General features: G+C 38.4%; 2 protein-coding genes across 2 annotated transcripts; both read left to right on the forward strand.

The window, feature by feature from the left end:
* Positions 1–1313: 1313 nt before the first annotated feature.
* LOC141826154 (gamma carbonic anhydrase 1, mitochondrial-like) lies at positions 1314–5856 on the forward strand. Its single transcript, XM_074713402.1, has 5 exons — positions 1314–1575; positions 2472–2615; positions 4432–4557; positions 4832–4983; positions 5321–5856. The coding sequence occupies exons 1-5, from the start codon at positions 1461–1463 to the stop codon at positions 5609–5611; spliced, it is 828 nt and encodes a 275-aa protein (XP_074569503.1). The 5' UTR covers positions 1314–1460; the 3' UTR covers positions 5612–5856.
* Positions 5857–7560: 1704 nt separating this feature from the next.
* Positions 7561–9876, forward strand: LOC141826153 (endoglucanase 3-like). Its single transcript, XM_074713401.1, has 7 exons — positions 7561–7908; positions 7971–8177; positions 8252–8452; positions 8533–8625; positions 8723–8884; positions 8964–9075; positions 9180–9876. The coding sequence occupies exons 1-7, from the start codon at positions 7561–7563 to the stop codon at positions 9674–9676; spliced, it is 1620 nt and encodes a 539-aa protein (XP_074569502.1). The 3' UTR covers positions 9677–9876.
* The last annotated feature ends 1391 nt before the right edge of the window (positions 9877–11267 follow it).

Raw genomic sequence — 11267 nt, forward strand, 5'->3', positions numbered from 1 at the left:
TGCTGTAAATCAGGGAAGATAGATAATTCTCTCTATATTTTTTTTTATAATTCAGATATTTAACTCTTTGAATCGATTAATTTTGAAGGTTATCGATTCGATCTAATGAATTTTTTTTATTAGTTATCAGATAAATATAGAAGTGTAAATGTGTGTCAGATAATTAGTGTTTCAAGATTGTAAATTGTAGTTAGAAATTAACATGAATGTCTAAAAGTGTTTTGTCCTTGTGAAGATAAATAATTCTCCCACAAGATGTTTTTCTTATAGAATATTTAATAATATCTTTGATTTTTTTTTCTTAAAATCTATCCAAATTTTTTTTTTGCTAGATTCTTATACTTGTGAACTTTTTCAATTATTTCAATTTTATTTAAAGCTTGCGTGACATCTACCTTCCAATTTCCCCATTTTAAATTGTTTTTTATGGAAAAATAGTTGTTGGCATAAATTGAATAAATTAAGTTAAAATTAATTTGAAAATAAATTTCTACTTAATATATTTAAAATAGTTTATATTTTAAAATGTTTAATTAATTTAAAATCTTTTGGATTTATTTTGTATTTTTTTAAGAATAAAAAATTAGTTTCTAAGATTCGTTGATCAGTAAAAGTCGCTAAAACAACTTTGAAAATTATAAATATAAGCGATAATTACTTGAACCTTAAAAGCGTTTAAACAGATTCTTACGATATTTGTTTTAAAAATGTTCATTATTTTTTAAATTTATTTTATAAATAATTATGAAAACAGACATGACTTCTGATATTATTTTATATAAATTCATATAACACTAAAAAATTTTTTTATGCTTTTATTTTTTAATTAAAGTAGTTAATGGAGAAAGTAGATACACATAAATAAAAATTAATTATAATTTAATTATAATACTTTAATACAAATTAAATTGGTTAAATTCAATAGTTTGTAATACGTAAGGCTTTGAACATTTAATAATACATATTAAAAAGAAGCATCTTTAAATGCTCTTAAGTTTAATAATTAAAAAAAAATCTTTAAAAATTTATTAACATCAAAATATTTTTGAATTATTTTTTTAATAAATGTGTAAAAAAAAAATTTTAAAAGGTATTTTAATATCAAGTTATTAAATACGAAAATATTATTGAAGGAACATTTTGAAAATGTCACAATAATGTGCAAAGTTTAATTTTGGTTGATATTTTGATATATGAAAATAATCAGCGGTTAAGTGAAATTGTTCTTAAACTTTGGGTTTTGGATGCATATTACCCACGAAGGGCGATACAGTAATTTCGTCTCCGGCGGAAACCCTACTTCCTTCGCGGCTGCCGCTCCTCGCGGGTCTCCCATTTCCTCTCGCTTTCTCGCTCGCTTCTATTGCAGCCGCTGCTCCTTTCACTCCGTCGCCGGCGTCAAAAGGGACGAGCTGTCTCGTCGCCTTCTGTATCCATTTCCTACGTAGGGTGCGATATCGATGGGGACACTAGGGAGGGCGATCTACACCGTCGGATTCTGGATCCGGGAGACCGGCCAGGCCATTGATCGTCTCGGCTCCCGACTCCAGGGAAATTATCTCTTCCAGGAGCAGAGTAAGTGAACTTCTTTCTTCGCGTCGTTATTTGATCCGGTGATCTTGCTGCATGTAGTTTTCTGGGTTGCTGTGCTTGCGCTCTCTGTCTTTCTTAAGTATCTCGCTTTTTTGATTTCTTGTTTCATGGCTTTGCTGACATGAGTTAGGTTTGAATCGACATGGTCGTTAGATTATATTAACTTCAGATAATTTGTGTTTGATTTCTCCCTCCTCAAGTAAAATGTTACCTTTGTGCCCTAGATTCAACATTTTTTTTCACGATGTTCTAGACAAACATAAATCAGCTGCTCAAACGTTCTCCATATCAACGATGTTTTCCTAAATATTAAATGACAAGTTAGGAACTTCAGATGTAGGAATTGTCATCAAAAGTGCTCCTTAAGATCAAAACAATATGAGATTTGATATTTCTATTCACCCTAAAAAATAAATGTGTTGATCATTGCAATTTATGAATTTTCTTACCTATGACCACAAGATAGCTGTATACGGCCAAATATCTTGAACAGGAAACTTGATTTTAACTATATCATAGAATGAAAATTGTAGTGATTGTTCTAGCCAGCAAGACATTTCACAGAGTCCATAAAATATTAGTGCTCAATAACATTAGACTGTAAAGTAGCTCAAAATCTCAACATACACAAACAAACAAATTGAGATTTTGAGCTACTTTACAGTCTAATGTTATTGAGCACTAATATTTTATGGACTCTGTGAAATGTCTTGCTGGCTAGAACAATCACTACAATTTTCATTCTATGATATAGTTTGTACTTCGGCTCTGAAAATTTTCTTGCTACGGTTAATCTAAGTAATTGTGAAAATAACAATCTCTTTAATTTTTGGTATCCTTGCTATAATTGCTTTCTTATTTCCATTTTTATTTTTCAGTATCAAGGCATCGCACACTTATGAACATATTTGACAAAGTGCCTAATGTTCACAAAGATGCTTTTGTTGCTCCTAGTGCATCTGTTATTGGTGATGTCCAAGTGGGCCATGGATCATCAATTTGGTATGGATGTGTTTTGCGAGGTATGTTATGGATTCCAGTTTAATTTCCACAGTATACATATATCTAGAATATATATGCAAACATAACAATAATAAATTGCATTTGTGAATAAATATATTATCATAATCTACAAGTATGTGAGCATTGACCCATTAATTTGCGAGGTTTGAAGGGAAAGAAAAGCAATAAGATTAGGCTTGTCTTGTTATATTATTGTTTAATCAAAAGGAAGGTGGTTAATTTGAGCTGACTAATTTCTATTTTCTTAAAATAGGGCATTCACTTTGTTTCCAAACTAGATCATTCATTTGGTTTGTAGTATATTCCTTAAGATAGTATGTTTGATTGAATCTAGTTAATTGGTAGGTGGTTAATTGAGGATTTAAATTATGTGATTACACATATGCACTATTTAGTCTAAATAGGATGGCATATGTCCTTTGCAATGTGAAGTGTGCATGAGTATGGTCACATATACGCCCAATATGCTAATTGATTGCATAAGATATACATGTGCAATATTTGTTATATTGAATACAGCAATATAAGCTTCATCTTAATGCGTGCTCACTCAAAGACGTGTTGAAAATGCGAAAGCATATGAGTTGAGGATAGTCTCTCTACTGAAAGAAAAAATATTGAGTTTTAATACTTACAAAACAAAGGTACTTTTTGGCTGATTCATTTGCAGCAATCAGCATATTAATGAACATTTAAATGGAAGGAATTTTCTATTGGGTGGCATTTGTTTAAAGATTTTCTTTGGTTGGTGAAGAATAAGATTTATTGGTGTTTCTATTTTTATTATCCAGAGAACTATTGTTCTACACAATGATTCCAAGAATTAATCTTTTCTACAATTTTACCCCTGGATATTACTTAATTAATTTGGTTTTCCCAATTAAAATAGTTGGAAGGGGGCCAAAGAATTTCCCCCTATGTTCTTGAACTGGAAAGACTATTTTTATAGGAGGAAGTGAGAGAAGATGAGTAAAATTCTACTTCATGTAATATAAGTCCAACTTCAATTCCTTTACAATTCCTAGCTATACACTTATATTACGGCTTTGACTCATCATACTAGTGAAATACTGCCCTAATGTGCTCCAAAAACTGGCAGATATCAGAAATCACAATGCTTTTTAAAGTCAAATGCTATGTTGAAAGTTTAATTTCAGATTTCAACCAAGAGGAGGTTGCAACTGAAATTGACTCCAATCCTCCTAGTTTATGTCATTCTATTTGTTGACTCTTTTAAGTTTATCTTTTGTTTGGTTTCCCTCTGAATTATACTGCCCTAAATGTGTATTTGGCAATAACAAAACTTGTAATAGCCCACCTATTTGGAATCGGGTAGATGAATCTTTTCTGCCTTGAGCTTGTGCAAGACATTATGAAAACGAATTTTTATTGTTTTTCATAAGGTTCTTTTTCTAAAACTGTTCTATACCTTTAAGTAACTCCTTGTAATTGAAGCAGTAGGGTCTTATTTTCAGAATGCCCACAACAGTTTAGATGATTTCTTTTGTTTTGCATATCAGCTCTAGTTTCATTATCCATGAATGGTAGCATTACTTATTCTTACAATAACCAATGATGATGCAGAAAAGCAATATATTTACTTTTATTTTCTTTGTTCTTTTTCTGGCTAAGGTATATGATTAATTTTGCGCTAGAATTGTATTAAACATAGATTGATCATTATAAAATTTTAAAAATTTGTTGGGGATCTACTACTAGTGAATATTTGCTGAGTAAGAAGACTATCATCTTTCCTCTAGACATTTCATACTGTTAATCTTCAGCTTTTGATTCATTTCCTCTGATCCTTTGCAGGTGATGTGAACAGCATCTATGTGGGATCTGGCACCAATATACAAGATAATTCTCTGGTTCACGTGGCAAAATCTAATCTGAGTGGGAAGGTCCTGCCAACTATAATTGGAGATAATGTGACAGTAGGCAAGTGATTTCAGTCATCCTTTGTGATAGTATTTATTAATTGCTTTGCATGTCTTGCACAATATATTCTATCATAAACCATTGTTCTATCGTCAAGATATTCCTTTATTTAGCATGAATCATTTTCTAATCCGGAAGTTCCTTGCTTCCTGGCCATAAAGATTTAGTTTGAAACCTTGCATGCGTTGAATTCTTTTTAAGCCAATTCATGGCAATGCGATGAATTACTTCATGTAGTGCTCATCATTGAATTAACTTTTTAAAAACTTTATAGGTCATAGTGCCGTTTTGCACGGATGCACCGTTGAGAATGAATCATTTGTTGGAATGGGAGCGGTCCTGCTCGATGGAGTAGTTGTGGAAGAGCATGGGATGGTTGCTGCTGGATCCCTTGTAAGGCAGAATACAAAGATCCCTTGTGGAGAGGTATTGACTACTTATGCTTTATCTCAAGTTTTTTTATTTTCAGATAGTCCAACAAAAACATATTTATCGTGAATATTGATTCTGTTACCTACTCTCACACATTTCAAACTACTTAGTTACACTGAGATTGTGTTAAACATTTTACCTAACACTTTTGACGAGATCTATCATGATTTCTAGTCGATGTAAGATACTGATAATACCAGGGATACACTCTCAATGTAGGAATGAAAGCCATGTGGCTGCCGAATTTCAAATAGTCAAGACTAATACGAGTCGAATCCGGTATTTGTTATTGACAGATTGCACTCATTTGTAAACAATTGTTACATGTCAGGTATGGGGAGGCAATCCTGCCAAGTTCTTGAGAAAGCTCACCGACGAAGAGATAGCTTTCATAGCGCAGTCGGCTACCAACTACGCTAATTTAGCCCAAGTTCACTCGGCTGAGAATTCAAAGTCGTTCGACGAGATCGAATTCGAGAAACTTCTGCGCAAGAAGTTTGCCCGCCGGGATGAGGAGTACGACTCCATGCTCGGAGTGGTTCGTGAAACCCCCCCAGAGCTCATTCTTCCGGACAACATCTTGCCCGACAAGGCGCGCCCCGCCACCCCTTCTTCTCAGTAACTCAGGCCGGTGAGCCGAGAGCTGCCCTTTTGTTTATGACACTGCAACGATTCGAAGTCACTCTCTTCGTGTCTGCCACTGCTTTTACGAGGACGTTGAATTGCTTTCAGGTGCTCTCTCATGAAATGCATGTGCTTGAGAGAACCCTCGGCATGGATGTACCTCTGGGGTTAATAATTCAAAACTCTTCGTCCATCACTCCTTCCATGAGCCATTCAAAATGGCAGACGGATAGACTCCAATTATTTTGATTGATTTATTTTAAAAAAAAATAGTTTAGTTTAGTTTAGTTTAATGATCTTGGCAGTGGTGATAATACTTGTGCAATTAGTTTTATGTGTCACTTATCAGGTATGGGCTTGTCTTCATCGACATGCAAATGGAAACTGAAGGCAAGTGTCCTTTTGCGAGGGTTGACAGTTCAGCTCAGAGTTTCAGCATCGCCGTCACATGACATGAAGACCAGAGCCTCGAGAACAGGGTGAAGGTGAAATTACATGAACATCCTTGGTTCTTTTTTAAGTCATGGCACTTATAAGATATGATTATAAAAAGAAGGGGAATTTAAGATTGGATATGGGCAAAAATTAAATTAAAGGGCATTTTTTATTATTTCTATTCATTGTTTTACCTAAAATGTTTTTCTAATATTAATTAAAATTTTTTCAATATTTTCAAAATTATTACATTGAATTGACAAGGTAACAATAATAACTAAAAAGAACGAAGTCCTCTTCTTATATTTTGACAATGTAGAGTACAGGATGTTAGTCAACCGAGTTCTCGCGCACCAATATGAACAAACATGCTATAGATGGGCCCCTCCACTGTTATACAAGAGTAAAATATTTAAAGGAGCAAAATAGGATGAATATTAATTTAAACAAATACTCTTTCAAATCATTCTTTCTTTTATTCTTTTATAGTAAAATATAAAATTCATCGCTCTAATAATTTTATATGATCAATTTTTATGATCATTTATAAAAAAATAAATTAAAAAATTATAATTAATAATTATAAAATAAGATATTTTTTTAACTTAATCAAAATTTAATTTTTATCCATTATAACAATATATATACTCCAATAGTCAACTTAATTATATTTTAAAATTTTTATTCTTTTCTATAAAAGATGGAATCTGTCACCCCAACAGTTCTACATGATCAATCCTATAATCATTTGTAAAGAGGTAAATTAAAAAACTACAGTTGATTAAAAAAAAAAGATATTATCTCAACTTTGTCAAAATTTAAATTCTTATCTTTTTTTTAATTATTCCATCATAATCAATTTAATTATACTTCCCGGATGAAAATTTTATTCTCTTCCTCTCATTTAATATCATAATTTATCAGAATGGATCGGGTATAACGCCACTCAGGAGGCAGCAGGCCCCTGCAATTACGCACCATATCTGTGACCTAAACAAACCCTAAAGCGAGGAACACTCCTCTGATTGGCGCTACCAAGTCGCAAAGGCATTCAATTAAGCAGCGCATTGCATGGCTCTTCCTTCGATGCCATGCCACCACTGACACACTGCCCTCTTTTCTTTTCCGTTCTCTGTCCAAAGCCGAGAAACAAGACTTCACCTCGCCTACTCCCTTCCCTCCTCCCTCTGTTCCCTCCACAGCTGCGAGCCACATGGCATTAGGCATGCCTAGGCAGTAGGCATTAGGCATTAGGCATTAGCACGAGATTAGGTTCTGTTAAACAGGGAAATCTCTGAGATGCCTGGAGATTTTCGATTCCTTTTTTAGAAAAGAAATGGCGTCGGGCAGGAGGTTTTGCTCTGGACATGCAAGGAAAAGAGAAAAGGAAAAGGAATGGCTGTCAGAAGACCAATGTGGACACGCCAGAGCGAGAGAATTAAGGGCATGTTCCTTCATGTGATCCCTCGGAACACCGCCAAGTAGCAGAACGTGATTCCTCTGCGACCAATAATGGCGCCGGAACAGAGAGCGAGCAGGGGCAGTTGCCCTTTGCTTTTGCCTTTTATAAATACCGCAACCTCCCTCGCCGCTTCAGTCACCACCAGCAGTGTCTGCTTCGGAATGGCGCGCTCGTCTTCTTCCTCGCTGCTTCTGGTCGTCTTTGCTCTGGCTCTGCTCCGCTGCTGCTCCTGCGTCCGTGGGTTTCCCTTCCGCCATGCGCCCGCGAGGCACGACTACCGCGACGCGCTCTCCAAGTCCATCTTGTTCTTCGAGGGGCAGCGGTCGGGGAGGCTGCCGGCGGGCCAGAGGATGAGCTGGCGGCGCAACTCCGGCCTCTCCGATGGCTCCGCCATGAATGCAAGTGTCTGTTTCTGCGTCTCTTTTCTGCGGCTTTTCTGACTCTGTTGTTTCTGGTGCAGGTCGACTTGGTCGGAGGGTACTACGACGCCGGCGACAACGTCAAGTTTGGTTTCCCCATGGCGTTCACTGCCACCATGCTCGCGTGGAGCGTGATCGAGTTCGGCGGCGTGATGAAGGGGGAGGTAGCCAACGCCCGGGCCGCTGTTCGCTGGGCCACCGACTACCTCCTCAAAGCCACCGCCGTTCCCAACACCGTTTTCGTTCAGGTTCGCTTCCGTTCTTCCTTCTTCTCAAGGTTCGTCCCCCTGTTTTTAAAGCCTTTTTTCCTATTTATTTACAGGTTGGAGATGCGAGCTCGGACCACGCTTGCTGGGAGCGGCCGGAGGACATGGACACGCCGAGGACGGTGTACAAGGTGGACGCGAGCAACCCGGGGTCGGACATCGCCGCCGAGACGGCGGCCGCGCTCGCAGCCGCCTCGCTGGTCTTCCGCAAGTCCGACCCCGTTTACTCCAGGCTCCTCCGAAACAGAGCCATTAACGTATGCCATCCATCACTCTGCCCTTCTTCTTCTTCTTCGTCTTCGCTTTAAACGATGCCCGGTTTTGTGCTCTGTTTCAGGTGTTCGAGTTCGCCGACAAGCACAGAGGCGCCTACAGCGACAGGTTGAACCACGTCGTCTGCCCTTTCTACTGCTCTTACTCCGGCTACCAGGTCCGACACCTTCTCCATTCTTCATCTTCTTCCCCGCCATTACCGGTCTGTTGCTCGAGTTGAACGAGTGGGCTCTGTTTCCGCCATGGATGAACAGGACGAGCTTTTATGGGGAGCGGCGTGGCTGCACAAGGCCACGCGGAATCCATCGTACCTCAGCTACATCCAAGTCAACGGTCAAACCCTCGGAGCTGATGAATCCGACAACACTTTTGGGTGGGACAACAAGCACGTTGGCGCCAGAATCCTCCTCTCAAAGGTCTCTTCCCGCCATTTTCCCACCACGATCACTGACTGTTCTTCTGTTCTTGAATCAAAATCTCTCCTCTTTTTCGCAGGCGTTTCTGATCCAGAACCTGAAGTCTCTGCATGATTACAAAGGCCACGCCGATAACTTCATCTGCTCGCTCGTGCCTGGAACGCCTACCTCGCAAGCTCAATACACTCCTGGTTTGCTCCCGAATCCGCTCGATTCATCTGATGAAGTAAACAAGATCAGATTTTGAGCTTGAATTCCAACTAAACATCGAATTTTGATGCGTGAATCGAAACAGGGGGATTGCTGTTCAAGATGAGCGACAGTAACTTGCAGTACGTGACGTCGACTTCTTTCCTCCTGCTCACCTACGCCAAGTACCTCACCTACTCCTCCAAGGTGGTGCTCTGCGGCGGCGCCACCGTCACCCCCAAGAAGCTCCGGTCGATCGCCAAGCGGCAGGTCGACTACATCCTCGGCGACAACCCGGCGCGGATGTCCTACATGGTGGGCTACGGCGCGAGGTACCCGACGAAGGTGCACCACCGAGGGTCGTCGTTGCCGTCGGTGGTCAGCCACCCGGCGAAGATCTCCTGCTCCGCCGGCTTCACGGGCTTGTACTCCGCTGCCGCAAACCCGAACACGCTCACCGGCGCGGTCGTGGGCGGGCCGGACTCGTCGGACCGGTTTCCGGACGACCGGAACGACTACGAGCGGTCGGAGCCCGCGACGTACATCAACGCGCCGCTCGTCGGAGCGCTCGCGTACCTCGCGCACTCCGCCGGGCAACTCTAGCAGCAGTAATCGGAGGGAGAGAGATGAAGGACCCCGGTGCTGCAAACGAGGTCATCGGAGGGTTTGCTGTCTCTCGTCGTCTGTGTTTAGCCGTAGCTGTGATCTTTGCGTTTGCCTGTGTCTTGTTGCTTGCAATGGTGATCTGGAAGATGATGAACCTGTTCTGCTTTATTAATGGCTTGGAGTTTGTCTTCTTCTAATTGATTGCTGCGCTTGTTGGATTTTATCGGGGAGGTTAAGGAATCATAACAAGGACAAGAATCTAGTTAAGATCTTGTGGAGAATACAAAGATTGCGGTCGGTTGCAAACAATGGAGGACAAGTCCATCCCAAGCTTTTTACTTGGATATGATCTTCTATATACCTCCACGTACAAAAATATCTATTGGGATAAAGGATCTCTCTCATTTGTTTTCTTTTAGTTTTCTCATTTTATTTTTTCTCTTAAATTTTTTTTAAAAGACTTAAATATTAGAGGGGCCACATCAGGATCACTCCTCCTGATGCCCTCTAATGCATTTTAATACATGTAGGTCCGGTCACGTCACAGGAGGAAACATCATCAATAAGATGATAAATCTCCGCCGCATCACAAAGCAAACTAGCGGCATAACTAACTAGGCATTATTTTTTTTAAGATTATCTTTTCACTAGTACAATTACCTTCTTTTCCCTCATGATGTTTATTGTTATGTTTGGATTAGATTTGTTTTTGTTGTTTGTCAAAAATATGCATGTTAGGTCCGATAAAATTTATATATAAGTCTTATATCAATATAGTTATTTTTATCTTATAATTTCATAATTTTTTTCATGTATTTTTAATTTAAAACTTTGATTATATTTCAACAATCTATCCCTCAAATAAAGGACCACTAGAAACCCTCCCTTAACGGTCTCAACGGATCCACCCCCTTAATAGTCCCAACAGGCTCTTTAGTAGGAGCCCTCAATCATTCCTTTGTGAGGATCCCCATATAACACCACATAGACCTGCTCTAATATCACTATTAGAACAAATAAAATTATATATATATATATATCTTCAAAATGGTATGATATTGTTCACTTTAGATTCACACTTTCATGATTTTATTTTTAGATTTTATCTAAAATGTCTCATACCAATATAAATATTTCTATATTATAACCTAAGATCTTTTCTATGTATTTTTAATGTAGAATTTTGATTGTATTCCAATAATACATTGAAACTCCCTAATATTGTTGTTAAAAGATACATTAATGTCTTAATCATTGCTTAGTGGCCACCAATCAAACTATATTTAGGAAGTTAACCTTCTTATTTTGGACTAACTTTATTACAATCTTTATAAATAAGAGAGCTAGCCTTTAGATCCAACTACAGACCCAAAATACTAAAGGGTAAGTTAACAATAGAAATCCATTTGAGTTTGTAAACTTCTTTATTAACACCTAACTAACCATCTACAATCTTCCTTAAGACGGGTTAAGCATCGAGTCATTGATGATAAAATTAGCATAAAAGGGGAGACCCATCAGAATTGCAAGCACAACATTCAGTTGGCTTCTTGGTGCTTGCAGATTGTCAAGGTAGTCTGGATTTGCT

This window comes from Curcuma longa, chromosome 4 (assembly GCF_044706935.1).
Source record: "Curcuma longa cultivar G26 ecotype Majalengka, Jawa Barat chromosome 4, ITB_CL_G26_1.1, whole genome shotgun sequence".
Classification (NCBI taxonomy): domain Eukaryota; kingdom Viridiplantae; phylum Streptophyta; class Magnoliopsida; order Zingiberales; family Zingiberaceae; genus Curcuma; species Curcuma longa.

Coding starts and splice junctions, on each gene's coding strand:
- LOC141826153 (XM_074713401.1), top strand. CDS start 7,561: ATGGCGCCGGAACAGAGAGCGAGCAGGGGCAGTTGCCCTTTGCTTTTG. Junction 8,453..8,532: donor TCCGAAACAGAGCCATTAAC/GTATGCCATCCA, acceptor GCTCTGTTTCAG/GTGTTCGAGTTCGCCGACAA. Junction 9,076..9,179: donor GCAAGCTCAATACACTCCTG/GTTTGCTCCCGA, acceptor GAATCGAAACAG/GGGGATTGCTGTTCAAGATG.
- LOC141826154 (XM_074713402.1), top strand. CDS start 1,461: ATGGGGACACTAGGGAGGGCGATCTACACCGTCGGATTCTGGATCCGG. Junction 4,558..4,831: donor TGGAGATAATGTGACAGTAG/GCAAGTGATTTC, acceptor AAAACTTTATAG/GTCATAGTGCCGTTTTGCAC. Junction 4,984..5,320: donor CAAAGATCCCTTGTGGAGAG/GTATTGACTACT, acceptor GTTACATGTCAG/GTATGGGGAGGCAATCCTGC.